The sequence below is a fragment of the Colossoma macropomum genome, unplaced genomic scaffold, assembly GCF_904425465.1.
Source record: "Colossoma macropomum unplaced genomic scaffold, Colossoma_macropomum, whole genome shotgun sequence".
Lineage (NCBI taxonomy): Eukaryota > Metazoa > Chordata > Actinopteri > Characiformes > Serrasalmidae > Colossoma > Colossoma macropomum.
In genome coordinates this window covers 27,231,220-27,249,329 of record NW_023494801.1, presented here as the reverse complement: position 1 = coordinate 27,249,329, position 18,110 = coordinate 27,231,220, and the positions used below count along the sequence as shown (strand labels likewise).

Below are 18,110 nucleotides of genomic sequence, written 5' to 3'. Positions count from 1 at the left end.
AAAACATCCCACTCCTAAAAGTTCACCCCAAAACAGCTCAGCTAGGTTTTCCTCTCAACTTTGAGATATGTCATCAAGAAGGGGATTTCCTAGAGTTTAAACTGGTAAGGCCCTCTCTAGAGACTATTGCAGCCTCTCTGCAGCAGTCGAGTAGATATGTTTATAGATACAGCACATTTTCAGGACTGAATTTCCTTTAAAAAAAGTCTACAATGATTTATTTATTACATCCATTAAGCACTTTATTTCAATTATTCTGTATATTTCTGCATGGAACATAGTAGAACTAAATTCATATTCATCTCATTTTCATTGTCGTCATTGATGTTGTTACAGTTACTGAGTAAAATTCCATTCTCTCTGTCTTTAATCCAGTTTTTCAATTTCTTGTTTACTGTGTTTACAGCAAATGTAATACTTTAAGGTATATTTGATGTTTAATGTCTCTCTCTCTCTTTCTCTCTCACTCTCTCTTAGGAGACAGTGTGTTTTTCTCTGTGCAGGTTTTGGAGATTATTATTCTGCTCTCATTGTTAGGAGGCTTTCACATCTACACCAGAATCCAAAGAAAACAGACCAACAGAGCAGCAGAAAGTAAGAGATCTGTGTTTACTACACATTAAAGGCACATTCAGAAAGTATCTTTAACCAGAATAAGACTCAAGTATAGGGCTGTCACGATCATGAATTTGGACCATGCCTTCAACATATGGTGCTAGTATGAGGGAAGGTTGATTGAGGGAGAACTTGGGGTGGAGAACTGGGTGGATTCTGTCTGGAGCTATGAGGCCAGACCACCAAAGAACTCCAGGATGAATTTCAGAACTGTTCTGGAAGATCTGGAAGATGCATGGGGAGTCAGGTTTTGGCCAGTAGGGCAGTAGCGTGGAGAGACAGTAGCATTGATGCTGCAGGAAGTGGTGAGACTAGCTGAGCAGTCAGGTCAAGAGTAGAGATTAAAGTTTGAAGCATATATAGGTGCAGGCCAGAGGAAATAGAAGGAGGCACTGAGGGCCATGCGTTGGCAATGGAACAGCAAACGGGTGATGGAGCAGGTAAGGACTGGGTTGGTGGCGGCAGCTGAGGAGTAGGAAAGCTGGAATAAGGAGGTACAATTGATTCAAGAGGTGAAGAGTGTGGGATGAGGGATGAAAAAGGAATGGGTGAAAGGAGAGATAGAGAGGGATGTAGAGAGAAGAGCAGGAAGAAAGGAGATGAAGAAGAAGGGAGGGATAAGAGATGAAAAGGGCTACATTAAAGAAGAGATAAAGAAAGTGGGATGTAAAAAGAAAAGGATTGTAGAGAGGGACTGCAGAGAATGGGAAATTGACTATAGGAGAGGATAAGATCAGTAGGTCACGAAAGTATATAATACAATATGGAAGGGATAAAGGATAAGAAACATCACGAATAGGTAAAAAAAGAAGGTCAGTTAACACTATCAACGGTACATGATGCATCATGAAGGAGGAAACAGACAATAGCAGGAGAGTGTGGAAATGGCAGCTTGTTTCACCACCTGGAGTGGATGTTGATGGGGTGAAGACATCACGTAGAATGCACATTGGCTCTGTGATGTCATCTTCACGTAGTTTGCATGTCCACGCAAGCTGAGGGTGGTTCAGCAATGGCAACAGTGTCCAAGCAAAGTGATTAGTCCTTTGGGTGTGGGGCAGGAGTGAGTCTTTGAGACCACAGCCATCTTGCTGGATGCAGTCTGGGCAAGGCTGGGGAAGTCAACCAGACATAACCATGATTAGGTGATTCTGTACTAATTGTGACAGGCCTAGTCATGTAAGAGTCTTTATACATAATTTAAAATTATGTAAATACGAATGGCAAAGGTGGTGTCAATGTTGCTCAGTTTCAAGATCATCTCACATTGTACATTTGTTAATAATTGCCTTGGCCATCAAATGTTAGCTAAATATGAAAGAGCAATGTTGTAGCAGCTAATATTATGCCCACTGTAAAGTCCCGACCTGGATTACTTTCAGAATGTTGTGGTCAAATTGTCAAAAATTATTGAATAGGTAATTATAACCACTAAGAGCAATTTTATCAGATTTCATGCAGTCAAAGCCGTTAAAAAGTCTTGAAACTTGTTATTAGCTCAAATCTTAACAATGGTGCTATGTTTCCATTGTGAAGTTAAAGTATCCTCTTCCACTGTGATGCTCCTAGGTAAGGAAGAGGAAGTGAAGGAGGGTCTGCACACCAACCTGGATCAAGAAGACAGAGAGCAACATTAGAGGAGATAAACCATCAGACTCTCCCACCTGAACCATCAGCAAAAGAGAACCATCAACTAGGGAGAAAAGAGGAAATAGGCCAATAGAGGTCATTCAGATAATTAAGGACACTGGTGGACTGAATTGACAGTGAAAATTCACCAGTCTAAGTAAGAAAGTTATTTAGTCTTCTGAATTGAATTTAATCATAGACAAGCACTTTTAGTGATTGTTTTTGTCTGGAAAGATCTGAATGCTACATGCTTAAACTAGCAGGATGAGTCCAATCCAACTTCATCACTTGAAGAAATTATGGCCTTCAATAGCTTGAAAAAGACATCTCTTCAAGTGTTTCACTCACTGCATGCTGTATTAATACAGAAGGTGTAGAAACTGATATCTTGGCGTTGCTTTCGACTGTTGTTTTTTGTGTCCCCCTGCCTTATTGACAGCATTAATCCCTTGAACTATGTATTCCTTTACACACTGCATGTACATTTCAACCAGACTTAATGTGTGTATCGTAGCGACATGGTATGTGCAGAGGCTCATAAAGAGGGATTTCTTGTTAATGTCACTGTTTGTTAGTTTAAATGTATGTATATGTGTTATTGTGCGATTCTATTTCAGGGGTTGTGAGTGTTTTGTGTTGGGGGGTTGGACTACCATGAGTTCAGTGCTTTGTATGTACCTTTCTGCCCTGGTGTTCAATAAAGTCTTCTTTGATTTTGGAATCAGAGCCTCCCTTGTGTCTTACTCTATTCCAATGCTACAGTATATTTCATCATTTTACCTACTGTTTCAAACTGAGAATTGAGACTTGAGATCTGATGATTTTGCTGATCAGTCACACTTTCCAAGTGTTCCATCATGTCTGTTGTCACACGAGTCACACACAGACACTGTACAGTTCAAAGTCAAAGTGTTTACTGTTATATGCACAGTTCAAAACAAGTTTCTCTGTACAATAAAATTCTCTAATGATACCATATGCAAGATAACAATATACAGAAACAAAACACAAAAGATTGTGCAAAAAATCTGTACACAGGCACTGGGTAATATCTGTGAGTGTGCAGTGTGCAGTGTGCAGTGTGCAGTGTGAAGTACACCATATGGACAAAAGTATTGGGACACCTACATTACATCTACAGGAGGTTTTATGACATTCCATTCTAAATCCATAGGCATTAATATGGAGCTGGTCCCACTTTGCAGCAATAACAGCTTCCAATCTTCTAGGAAGCTTTCTACAATATTTTGGAGAGTGTCTGGTGGAATTTTCGCCTATTCATCTAGAAGAGCATTTGTGAGGTCAGACACTGATGTTGGACGAGAGGGTCTGGCTCACAATCTCTATTCTAGTTCATCCCAAAGGTGGGATGTTCCTCTAATGGGTACAACCTCCAGTTCAACTGGTTTTTCAGTGGAATCACACTCGGACACTAACTGACCAACTGTTTTTATTTGTTGTACAACATTTTCAATTATGTTGGCTTGTATTAAGAGAGAAAGAATCCAGTTTACCAGTTTATATATATATATATGGACAAAAGTATTGGGGCACCTTGTTTTATTATATATTGTTGTAATATGTATATGTAAAAAAAAATGTTTGTAATAAAAAATAAATCATAAAATCACAGTTCAACATCATGACTGTAAATTTACTACTGTAAATTCTGCATATTTTTATCTTTCTCTTTTCTTTTTTTATTTCTTTTCTTTGTTTACAGAAATGACGACTCACATAATGTCCACCACAGTAGTACCAGTGTCTGCGGTGACCAGACGAGCACAGTCTACACATTGAATACTAGTGGGACTGTCATTACACATCTTCCAGCTCAATATGTGTCTGCTTTAGATTTCAGTACATGTCAGTGAAATAAATGTTACAGTATGCAGGTTTTGATGGATGATACATGATAGCTGTGTCTTGTTATCATTACAGTACTATAGTGTATCCATTATGGGGTATTAGTATATTTTAGCACTTAGCTTGTTAAAATACATAGGAAATGCATTTATTAACGTGCTATGCCTTCATAGCATCTCTGTTCTGTCCACTTCCTTTTTTTTTGTCTTTGTCAGGTTTCACGGTGTTTGTGTCAGTGTGGCTCTTTGAGGTCATCATCCTGCTGTCACTGTTAGTTGGAGCGTTTTACATCTACACCAGAATCTTCAAGAAACAGAGAGCAGCTGCGAGTAAGATTTATACATTCACTGAGTTGTATATTAATTACAAATTTGAAAAAAATGTAACCAGAAAATATTAACATCAATATTGGAGAATATACACTCACTGGCCTCTTTATTGGAAACCCATACCTTACTGTACTCTCATTCACTCCCCACTTTAAATGCTCAACCTACCTTATAGCTCCACTAGTTTCACTGGTTTTCTACCCAGTTCATCACTGGTCAGTTTTTGACCACAGCGCTGCTATTGTTCAGATATTATTTTGGTGGTGGACCATTCTGAGCACATTAGTGACACTGACATGATAGTATGTTCGGTGCTAGAATGAGTGTACAATGGTGTTGCTGGGGTCTTTACATTCATCATGTCACTGCTAGGTGGGGAGTGGTGTATCTATCTAAATGTTGAGTTGATCCAAAGGATGCATTAAAATGTTACAAATACAGTGGTCACCCAGACTGCCCTCTTCACTCTGATGCTCCTAGGTAAGGAACAGGAAGGAGGAGGAGGAGGTTCTGTAGACCAACCTAGGCCAAGAAAAGAAGGAAGTCGTTTTTAAAAGAGAAGAATAGCTACCATTAGACTCTCGGCAGAAGAACAGTGTTTCAAGTGAGAAGAATATACAGTGTTTGGTAACACTTTATGGAATCCTGCTGCAAAAGATTGTATATATATGTCCACATGTCGAATAATAGAACAGTCACATTACCATTACCAGTAATGGTCATATGTTACAATGTTTAAAGCCATGACACCTGACTACAGTATGCTTAGCAATGATTGGCTTGTTATGTTAAGCTGTCATGATATCAAACATTATGGGATCTGTCAAAAAGTGGGGCATCTAATGACTCTGGGAACTCTAGGCCTTCTGAAAATCCCAGATATGTCATTGAGTGCAAGTATGAGTGCAAGTCTAATCAGCGGCTCATTGGAAATGAAAACTTCAACAACTTCAGCTCTACACCAGGGCTCGCTACTGAAGGAGTCACTGTGAAATGGCTAAAAGTTAAACTGTATGCTAATATGTCTGTCACAAGCTTCAAGTAAAATATGGACTGTGTTTTAGAAGCTTAAAATGTCTGTGCTTAATCTAGAATCCCATAGAGATACTAGCATAAGTTAACATTACTGTAGAGGTGGGCTTTTTTCATGTTTTTTTTTAAATAAATTTAGGCATCAGATAGAGAAATCCTAAGACTAAGTGTTTATAGTGAAATACAGCAATAAATCATGAAAGGCTGTTACTGTGATTCTAAAACAGTTAAGGGGTGATGTTAGCCAATGCATAATGGAGTAAAGCCACTTTAAACATAGTAAAATCACTGTATCATGCTGCCTAAAGTGGTTTTATAATATGCTTTTATAAAATGTTGACAAAAAGCAATATTATAAAATGCACAAATCTTAATAATGAACTAATTATTTAATGAAATTCATGAGTAATAAAGATTGCAATTACAATTCTATTAATCTGTGTTCATCAGTGTGTGTTGGCCTCTTGTTACAGCTATCTGTAGCTTTCCTGCTACAGTTCCACTTAATAATAAAGTTTTTTTGCCAGTTAAGCTTTTAAATTAAATAGTGTAAGAGAGCTTACAAAAAGGGAAAAGCATGTTCAATATTCTTGTCATATGTGTGATACCTCCCTCCCCATCTCCACCTGTTTACCTCTGTTTATCTGTAACAGCATCTTGTAGTTTCAATATATTTTTGAATGCTCTGTAGTTGAAGTGAAAAGAAGTAAACACCTCTGTGGAAAACTATTAAAAAAAAAATCTGCAAATGTTAATGTTACAAATACTTGATTGTATTTGATTAACTTAAAAAAAAAACAGAAAAAAGTCATTGTGGCATGTGCAAAAGTTTTGACACCTTTCTAGTTGTAAAGGAGCAGAAATGAATTAACTCGTTAGGTCTTAATGAACTTACTAGATTCAAAACACACTGTGAAATGCAAGCTGAAGCTTTTGGAATGACCCTCACAGCCCCCTGACTTCAACACTATTAAGAATCTGGGTAGATCTTAAACGTGCATGTAAGACATTAAATCAGTTTATATTTATCATTCTTATAAGTCATTAGGGTCATTATTCACTACGGCCAAGTCTGGCTCTATTTTGCTCAGTAAAAGCTCTTGTGTGAATTGACTTCTGCATTTCTCTCATTCTTTAACACTTCCTCTTTTGTTTCATCTCTCTCTCTCTCTCTCTCTCTCTCTCTCTCTCCCTCTCTCTCTCTCTCCCTCTCTCTCTCTCTCTCTTTCTTTCTCTCTCTCTGTCTTTGTTTCTCCTCAATTTACTTTTGATTGTATAAGCAGCCTATTTGTAATGAAGTTTCTGCCCTCCACTGGAAAACCCTTGTGAAAAGAAATGCATTTCAGTGTAGTTACTATGTATGTACTATGTATTAATATATTTGATATACATTCATGTACTGAAACATACTTTAATGAACACTACATATATTATTTTGAAACACCTTATGACAATGCAAGTGTATTACAATGGTAATTAAGCTATAATTAAATATGTTAAATGCTTCATGTTGTTTTTTCTTTGAGTGTCCTTTTTCCAACAACTTAAGTGGCACTTAAGTAGATTTAGGTTCATAATTTGTAGATATAACTGTTATTACACTTGAAATGTATTGTAATGGTAAAATGTCTCACTTTTAACATCTGATATGTGTTCAATGTTCTATTGTGAATAAGAAATGGATCTAGGAAAATTTGCAAACTAATGCACTCTGTTTTTGTTTACGTTTATTTGCACGTTACACAGCATCCCAACCTTTTGGGAATTGAGGTTGTAATTGAGTTTATTTAGGAATAACTAAGCAACATACATACGTGCATAAATTATGTTTTAAGTAATGTGAAATACATGTTCTCTGCCCATAAATGCTTTTTATGTTATAAATTAGAACAACTTATACAACTTAGTACTTTTAGTATTCTGCACATACTTTAAGTAAACTGTTGATGTACTTGCATGAGTAAAAAACATGTAAAGTATGTTTTTTTGGTAAAATATAGCAGAAATTCAGATGAATACTAGAGCAGATTATACACATGTGGTCTATCACCTCAGTATAAGAGTCAGTGGAAAGATCAGAGATTGACAAAAGATTGCTAGTACCACTTTACAATAAGACTACCCTTACAGTTTATGAATGGTTCAATATTAGTAAATTGATGGTTATTATTAAGTCACAAACACTTTGAAAGCCATTACATACTTAGGATACATAAAAACAAAGCAACAAATTAGTGAACCCACATTAATCTATAGAGTTAAACCTCAGATCTTAAAGACTCATAGTCGTAGGATCATAGAACCGATAAAGGAATAAGGGGCTTGGTCTTTTGGGACAGATCACAAATGCAGTTCACATAGAACATTCTTTCAAATATTATGTTTTGCCCATAAGAAATGAACGGCAGAATGTGGAGAAAATTATAATCTAACAGCCACAAATGATGTCACAAAGGACACCTCTCACATTGACTGTCATAGAGATGCATCCAGACTCACATACATGATAGCACATATACATACACACACATCAGCAACATCTGGGATACCACAGCAGTGGCCAAGCAACACCTTAGCAACCACATCAGATCCCATAGCAATGGCCCAGAAACACCTTAGTTACCAACTGGGATACCATAGCAATGGCCTAGCATGACCTTAGCAACCACTTAGAACACCAAAGCAACATCATAGCAACACCATAGCAACAGCATAGCAACACCTTAGCAACCACCCAGAATACCATAGCAATGGCCCAGAAACACCTTTATTAACACTGAATGGTAACTGGGTGTGAAGTGTGATGATACTTCCTGTTCTTCTATTCATAATTTCAGTCTGGTAGCTCATCAAGTGTGAGTGACTGAAGGACTGACTGAGTGGAAAGATCTTAAGAGAAAAGTAAAACAAGTATGCTGGTCATCTTTGGGGTCCTGGTGGTGTTTGCTGGAGATGTGATGGGTAAGTTTCCTCTGGTAGCATGCAGAGATGCGTAATAACGAAGTATTTTCGAATCGCACTTTAACATTATTAAGTACATTTGTAAGGAAAGAAATCTACTATTTTCTCAGTTATACTTTAGACCTTTTAGCCAGACCATTCAGATTTGAATTTACAAATGATTTGTATGGTCAGACTGTAGTTGGGTCTGTTTAGATGTTTAGATTGGATGCTGTAGTAATGATGCATATGCTGACCAGGTAGGAACAAAACTTAGCCAACCTGACGATGATAATTAGCTAATAGAATGATCACATTAAATTTCATTACAGTGTTTCTTTTTTTATTAACTACAGCATGAACAGAACATGACATTAGTATAGGCTGACCTGGTCAACAGACTCATAACTGGCTATAGGCTGTAAGGCTATAGTACTCGACTATAGTCCCTTTTTTAGTCTTGTATAATTATGATATTTATTCATCTGTTTTGCTAACTGGCTGTTACTAAGTGTACTCAAAGGGACATATTTACACCTAGCTAGCTAGTTAGCTAACAATGTTTGTAGTTTAATATTGCTAATCAGAGTTAAATTAATTACTGATGTTTGGTAGGAAGGTTAGAAGTTTCAGCAACTTGCAAAATGTGTTTTCTAAATCTGATTGGATGTTATTGAACATTTAGTAGTAAAGAGGTGAACCATTTCACAGGTTTTGTGGATAAACTGTACTATCTTTACCAACAGTCTCTTAGAAGCAGGAAGCAGTCAACTCGATCATATAAGTAAAAGGGTCAGGAAGGGTTCTTGATGTCATTATGAGGGACATCGGTCTTTGAAACAGTTGAGTTTGCTAATTAAAAGGCTTTACTTTGACTTTCATCTTTGTCAGAAAAAAAACAGAACATATCTTGATATAATTTTAATGCTAATGGTTTAAAGCCATGGTTTAGTTGAATTCATTCAGAGTGGGTATTGGTTGGATTCATTTAAAGTGGGTAAGTTGGATTCATTCAGAGTGGGTATTGGTTGGATTCATTTAAAGTGGGTAAGTTGGATTCATTCAGAGTGGGTATTCTCACGTTTCGCGTGACACCACATTATATAGTCGCCGCCATTTTGAGGACCAAATCAGGGAGTGACTGCACTAGAACGATGCCTTCAATTTGCTGTGCTTTGTGAATGATTCACCTGCAAGACGCAATAGAACCCGAGATCTCCAGGCTTGGAGAACCCCCTGCACTGTATAGTTTAGTGTTTTTTCTGCTGTGCACACCTCGTTCAGGTCAAGAAGGGATTAATTAGCTATTAGACATATTTTAAACAGGGAAACCAAAGTTATGCAGTGCAGGGGTTGCAGGACTGGAGCTGGGAGCTCTGCACTAACTACACTAGCAAACTTACTAAATCACATCTGTTGAAACACGATGTCATCTTCCAACCCACGACATTCAGTCTTATATTTAATGTTTATTTTTCTCCATTTAAACATCATTACAATTTCCAGAAGCAGAGAAGTGAAGTTATACCTGGCTGTTTGCAGCTCAGTTAGGGGGGCAGTAGTTTATCTCTCAGCTGTTAACATTAGCAAAAGTTATCTAAAGGCTAGCATTGTTCACATCTGTGTTAGTTAGCTGGTGTCACCTTGCATTTCTTATGATGACAAAAGAGTTTTTTTTCTCCTCTTTATGCAACACCATGGGATCCTTTACCCACCCTGATATGAAGAGCCAGTGGGCTTCTGTGCTTTTAAATGCTTTGAGAGAATCTCCAGAATAGGGACAGGGGTGGTGTATGAAATAAATATAACATTATATGTCAGGAAAACACAAATTTGGTAGCTTTTCACCAGTTTAAGTGGGACCAGGAGTTCGGGGGGAATTGTATAAGGATCACAACCTATTTTATCGACTTTGACGAGGTAACGTTTTTTTCTCTTCCAAAGTATAATGAGTAATTTTAGCCATTTTTCATATATAGTTATGTTTCTGCACAGCAGTAAAGCCAGACATTCAGTCACAACAGAACAATCATGTGACTGAAACCCTAGGATTGATTGGATTCACTCAGAGTGGGTATTGCTTGGATTCATTAAGAGTGGATATTGATTGGATTCATTCAGAGTGAGTATTGGTTGGATTCATTCAGAGTGGGTATTGGTTGGATTCATTTAGAGTCGGCATTGGTTGGATTCATTCAGAGTGAGTATTGGTTGGATTCATTCAGAGTGGGTATTGGTTGGATTCATTCAGAGTGGGTGTTGATTGGATTCATTTAGAGTCAGCATTTGTTGGATTCATTTAGATTGGCCATTGGTTGGATTCATTCAGAGTGGCCATTGGTTGCATTCATATTGGGCAATGGTTAGATGAATTCAGAGTCGGTATTGGTTGGATTCATTCAGAGCGTTCAGAGAACTGACTAGGACTTTAGACTAAAATCATTTTGCTTTGAACGACATTATACCCAACTCTGAACTATGATTCATTTCTCATTTGATCACTAATATAGCTAACTACAGACCCTGTAGCCTAAACTGAGCAGCTACTGGAGCTAGACTGAAGCACGCTGAAAAAAAAATAAATCAATAAAATAAATAAATAAATAAATAAAACATGAGGTTTGCATTTTATAAGCATAATCTTGTAACTGCCCTCATAAACTTTCATGATGATAGATAGATAGATAGATAGATAGATAGATAGATAGATAGATAGATAGATAGATAGATAGATAGATTGATTGATTGATTGATTGATTGAACATCAGGAACTTTTGAACAAACGAAACATATCATTGCTGTCAAGTATCTCCATTTTTGTCAATTTTGGGCACAACAGCTTCCCTTTATATTGTGTGCACATTTCATGATGGATGGCCCAAAATAAATGCACCAAAAGGGCTTAGAATAAAATTTCTTTACTTTAACATCTACAAATGTGAAGAAGGTTTCTGCTTTGTCCAGTAAAACATTTTGGACACAGTTTTGGACATTAATGATATATTAAGTATCCACAAACCAGGTGTGGCCTACAGTATGTGTGTTGCATGTATGTCTCAAAAAGTCAAAGTCACTGTGGTTGGCATAGCGTCTCATACAGAGATAGAAATAGGCAGTTAGGTTTATGGCCAAACCACAACTATTCTAAGGTCAGCTGAAACCAGTCAGTGTGGACTGTCTTTTTTCACACTGCATCTCATTAAGCCTTTTAATACTCAAGGTCCTCATGTCAGTTATGGCCATGACGTGAGTGAAAGTACAAAAGTATATACAATTAATAAACATATGTATATGAAAGTAGATGTTTGAACAGACAATATTAGAAGGTGTCTTCTTTGTTTGGTGGTGTATGGTATGGTGTGGTAGAATTGGTTGTGGTGACCAATGAGTGGTCATATTACTTGACCAAAAAAAAAAACCCTATATACAGGTAAACATATTTGTGTATATAAAAGTGGATGTTTAAACAGATTATATTAGAAGGTTTCTTCTTTGGTTGGTGGTGTGTGGTGTGGTATGGTGTGGTGGTATTTGTTGAGGTGACTAATGAGCAGTACTGATACCTGCACAAAGACATTAGTGTGGGCAGTTTCGTTAGCACTAATAGGAATTAATAGGATGTCCTAGAAACGTTATAACTTCAAATGCAAGGAAACTGGACGGAAAGTGAAAAAAGATACATATGACTGTTACAACTGTGTAATTACACATTAACAATACATGTAACAATGTAACAGCTGGTGATGTGGTCACTGTTATAAATGGAATATGCAAGTGTATATTTCAACAGTCTTTTCTCATTTAATTACATACATGTAATAACATGAAGTAATTACATATGTATAAGCTACTGTTTTCCCAATAAGAATTTGATAATTGTAACAAGATAGGTATAATTCTACTCATATAGTTAATAAGAATAAATCCACCCTAATGTACCTGCTGATTTCTTAATTGAGATCATACCTTGATGGTTCTTGATGTCATTATGAGGGACATCGGTCTTCAGTTCAGTTTGTGAGTTAAAAGGCTTTACATTGACTTTCATCATTGTCAGAAAAAAATCATATCTCGATATAATTTTAATGCTAATGGTTTGATGCCATGAAAATTTGTTGGATTCATTCAGAGTGGGTATTGGTTGGATTCATTCAGAGTGGGTATTGTTGGATTCATTTAAAGTGGGTAAGTTGGATTCATTTAGATGGGTATTCTCACGTTTCGCGTGACACCACATTATATAGTCGCCGCCATTTTGAGGACCAAATCAGGGAGTGACTGCACTAGAACGATGCCTTCAATTTGCTGTGCTTTGTGAATGATTCACCTGCAAGACGCAATAGAACCCGAGATCTCCAGGCTTGGAGAACCCCCTGCACTGTATAGTTTAGTGTTTTTTCTGCTGTGCACACCTCGTTCAGGTCAAGAAGGGATTAATTAGCTATTAGACATATTTTAAACAGGGAAACCAAAGTTATGCAGTGCAGGGGTTGCAGGACTGGAGCTGGGAGCTCTGCACTAACTACACTAGCAAACTTACTAAATCACATCTGTTGAAACACGATGTCATCTTCCAACCCACGACATTCAGTCTTATATTTAATGTTTATTTTTCTCCATTTAAACATCATTACAATTTCCAGAAGCAGAGAAGTGAAGTTATACCTGGCTGTTTGCAGCTCAGTTAGGGGGGCAGTAGTTTATCTCTCAGCTGTTAACATTAGCAAAAGTTATCTAAAGGCTAGCATTGTTCACATCTGTGTTAGTTAGCTGGTGTCACCTTGCACTTCTTATGATGACAAAAGAGTTTTTTTCTCCTCTTTATGCAACACCATGGGATCCTTTACCCACCCTGATATGAAGAGCCAGTGGGCTTCTGTGCTTTTAAATGCTTTGAGAGAATCTCCAGAATAGGGACAGGGGTGGTGTATGAAATAAATATAACATTATATGTCAGGAAAACACAAATTTGGTAGCTTTTCACCAGTTTAAGTGGGACCAGGAGTTCGGGGGGAATTGTATAAGGATCACAACCTATTTTATCGACTTTGACGAGGTAACGTTTTTTCTCTTCCAAAGTATAATGAGTAATTTTTGCCATCTTTCATATATAGTTATGTTTCGGCACAGCAGTAAAGCCAGACATTCAGTCACAACAGAACAATCATGTGACTGAAACCCTAGGATTGATTGGATTCACTCAGAGTGGGTATTGCTTGGATTCATTAAGAGTGGATATTGATTGGATTCATTCAGAGTGAGTATTGGTTGGATTCATTCAGAGTGGGTATTGGTTGGATTCATTTAGAGTCGGCATTGGTTGGATTCATTCAGAGTGAGTATTGGTTGGATTCATTCAGAGTGGGCATTTGTTGGATTCATTCAGAGTGGGTGTTGATTGGATTCATTTAGAGTCAGCATTTGTTGGATTCATTTAGATTGGCCATTGGTTGGATTCATTCAGAGTGGCCATTGGTTGCAGTCATTCAAATTGGGCAAGGGTTAGATTCATTCAGAATGGGTATTGGTTGGATTCATTCAGAGTGTTCAGAGAACTGACTAGGACTTTAGACTAAAATCATTTTGCTTTGAATGACATTATACCCACAAATTAAAAAAAAAAATTCTCTTCATCTTTTTCTGTCATGCTATTCAGGAAGGTAATCTACTCATACAGTTAATAAGAATAAATCCACCCTAATGTACCTGCTGATTTCTTAATTAAGATCATAATCTGCCATTTTTATTCTGGTTAACAGAGAACATCCTCTTGCTCTTTGTAGTATGTTATGAGTAGATTATAAAATACAGCAACTCTGAACTACCATTCATTTCTCATTTGATCACTAATATAGCTAACTACAGAGCCTAAACTGAGCAGCTAGTGGAGCTAGACTAAAGCATGCTGATTAATCTACCAGCAAGTAAAACAGGAGATTTTATAAGCATAATCTTGTAATTACCCTCATAAACTCTCATGTTGATTGATAGATAGATAGATAGATAGATAGATAGATAGATAGATAGATAGATAGATAGATAGATAGATAGATAGATTGAACATCAGGAACGTATATAAAAGTATATACAATTAATAAACATATGTATATGAAAGTAGATGTTTAAACAGACAATATTAGAAGGTGTCTTCTTTGTTTGGTGGTGTATGGTATGGTGTGGTAGAACTGGTTGTGGTGACCAATGAGTGGTCATATTACTTGAGCAACTATATCCAGGTAAAGATATTTGTGTATATAAAAGTGGATGTTTAAACAGATTATATTAGAAGGTTTCTTCTTTGGTTGGTGGTGTGGTATGGTGTGGTGGTATTTGTTGAGGTGACTAATGAGCAGTACTGATACCTGCACAAAGACAGTGGTGTGGGCAGTGTCGTTAGCACTAATAGGAATTTGCTTGGATGTCTTAGAAACATTGTAACTTCAAATGCAAGGAAACTGGACTGAAAGTGGAAAAATATACATATAACTGTTACAACTGTATAATTACACATTAACAATACATGCACCAACAATGTAAATGCTGGTGATGTACTGTTACAAATGGATTATGCAAGTGTATATTTCCACAGTCTTTTCTTATGTAATTACATATGTGTAATAACATGATGGTAATTACATTTGTATGAACAACTGTTTTCCTAATGAGCATTTGGTAATTGTAACAAGAGGGGTATAATTAATATACTCCTCAAGCTAGCTGCAGTACTTTGCTTGTGCTGTGGCATGGTCACTTAACCGAAGTTCTGGCTTAAAATGATTCTGTAATGTGACGCCTCTTGTTATAACCAGAAAAGTCTTGTTGGTAAAACAGGGTAAACAGTTTCATGACAACCTTTAATACAGCACGTTATGTATACACTGAATTAATGAACAGTAAACAATGTAAACTGAATGAAACTGAAAACTGATCATGAGAAACAAACAAACAAATAAAACTAAGAGTTAAGTACAAAATCTATCAAAAATAGTACTTAAATGCACCAACAATGTACAATTATATACTAAATACTATATAAATAAACTTGCCTTGCATAGTGATGTACAATTAATTATTTTCCACTCTTGAAAAAATGCAGTGATCAAAAGTCTGATTATTTATTTACCATCAGCTTTTAGATTAAATTTTAATCAATTAATGCTTTGCTGTAAACAATAAAACATGCGTTGACTTCTTTCTTGAATCTAAATATTCATTTATGTACTGTGAATTAAACCTCAGTATTCAATTACAACTTGTAATAATGGGGTGTCTTTCAAATTAAATCTTGCGATTAATCTGATTGTATTAGATTGTAAAAGATTAATACCAGATTAATTTTTGTTTTCCTCTACAGAACTACAGTGGAACTGATTGTATTTTCAGATTTAGAAACCAATAAATCACACAAAACCCTTCGGATTATCCAAGATGGTGGTTTGTTACTAATGGAACAATGGAAATGAATGACAGAATGTGGAGAACAGCCACAAATGATGTCACAAAGGACACCTCTCACATTGAACGTCATAGAGATGCATCCAGACTCACATACATGATAGCACATATACATACACACACATCAGCAACATCTGGGATACCACAGCAGTGGCCTAGCAACACCTTAGCAACCACATCAGATCCCATGGCAATGGCCCAGAAACACCTTAGTTACCAACTGGGATACCATAACAATGGCCTAGCATGACCTTATCAACCACTTAGGACACAACAGCAACATCATAGCAACACCATAGCAACAGCATAGCAACACCTTAGCAACCACCCAGAATATCATAGCAATGACCTGGATACACCTTAGTAACCCACTGGGATACCATAGCAATGGAGCAGCATGACTTTAGCAACCACTTGGGTCACCACTGTGACAGCATAGCAACAACTTAACAACCACCAAAGAATTCATAGCAACAATTGTTAAGTTTGTTCCCTGTAGAAGTTGTCTTTACCTTATTTTCACTTGTAATTAATTTAATCCATCTGTGCGCATCATAACTGTAGGCTTCATCAGATATTCATCTTCATCAGATATAACAGCTCACTGGTGCCCTTTTTATTTGTGGGCTATAAGTGCTTATTAATCATTTTAAGGATTTTGTGACCTAATTAATAAGCATCAATAAACCCATTGTGAACAATTGATAAACGCTTATAAGGATAGTCTTATTGTAAAGTGGTACCAGATTGCCTAAATAAAGTAGCACAATTTTTTTTTCCATGGATCTGCTGAGCACCTAACCTAACACTACAGGAACTAAGGAGCTAGAAAAGTGCAAACATTCATCATTTTAACATTCTGTCCAGTTATTAACACTGAACGGGAACTGGGCTCACATAAGTGTGATGATACTTCCTGTTCTTCTATTCATTATTTTAGTCTGGTAGCTCATCAAGTGTGAGTGACTGAAGGACTGACTGAGTGGAAAGATCTTAAGAGAAAAGTTAAACGAGTATGTTGGTCATCTTTGGGGTCCTGGTGGTGTTTGCTGGAGATGCGATGGGTAAGTTTCCTCTGGTAGCATGCAGAGATGCGTAATAACAAAGTATTTTCGAATGACACTTTAACATTATTAAGTACATTTGTAAGGAAAGAAATCTACTATTTTCACAGTTATACTTTAGACCTTTTAGTCAGATCATTCAGATTTGAAGGTACAAGTGATTTGTATGGTCAGACTGTAGTTCAGAGTGGGTATTTGTTGGATTCATTCAGAGTGGGTATTGTTGGATTCATTTAAAGTGGGTAAGTTGGATTCATTCAGAGTGGGTATTCTCGCGTTTTGCATGACGTCACATTATATAGTTGCCGCCATTTTGAGGACCAAATCAGGGAGTGACTGCACCAGAACAATGTCTTCAATTTGTTGTTCTTTGTGAATGGTTCACCTGCAAGACGCAACAGAACCCGAGATCTTCAGGCTTGGAGAACCCCCTCCACTGTATAGTTTAGTGTTTTTTCTGCTGTGCACACCTCGTTCAGGGATTACTTAGCTGAAAACATATGAGGTATTTTTTACTGGGGAAACCAAAGTTATGCAGTGCAGGGGTTGCAGAACTGGATCTAGGAGCTCTGCACTAACTGCACTAGCAAACTTACTAAATCACATCTGTTGAAACACGATGTCGTCTTCCAACCCACAACATTCAGTCTTATATTTAATGTTTATGTTTCTCCATTTAAACGTCATGTAAATCTCCAGAAACAGAGAAGTGAAGTTTTACCCGGCTGTTTGCAGCTCAGTTAGGGGGACAACTGTTTATCTCTCGGCTGTTAACATTAGCGAAAGTTATCTAAACACATCTGTGTTAATTAGCTGATGTCACCTTGCACTTCTAATGATGACAAAAGAGTTTTTTTCTCCTCTTTTTGCAACACCATGGGATCCTTTACCCACCCTAATGTGAAGAGCCAGTAGGCGTCTGTGCTTGTCGGCATTGCTTGGATTCATTCAGAGTGGGTATTTGTTGGCTTCATTCAGAGTGGGAATTGGTTGGATTCATTCAGAGTGAGTACTGGTTGGATTCATTCAGAGTGGATATTGGTTGGATTTATTCAGAGTGGGTATTGGTTGGATTCATTCAGAGTAGGTGATGACTGGATTCATTTAGAGTCAGCATTTGTTGGATTCATTTAGAGTGGCCATTGGATGCACTCATTCAAATTGGGCAATGGTTAGATTC

The 18,110-nt window shown here is 37.0% G+C and overlaps 1 protein-coding gene across 1 annotated transcript in view; it reads left to right on the top strand.

The window, feature by feature from the left end:
- The first annotated feature begins 1,148 nt into the window (after nucleotides 1–1,148).
- Nucleotides 1,149–18,110, top strand: part of LOC118821035 — a 64,456-nt gene continuing 47,494 nt past the window's right edge. The window contains exons 1-2 of the mRNA XM_036589445.1: nucleotides 1,149–1,281; nucleotides 4,326–4,439. Coding sequence (XP_036445338.1) covers nucleotides 1,149–1,281; nucleotides 4,326–4,439 — 247 coding nt within the window. The remainder of the gene's footprint in view (nucleotides 1,282–4,325; nucleotides 4,440–18,110) is intronic.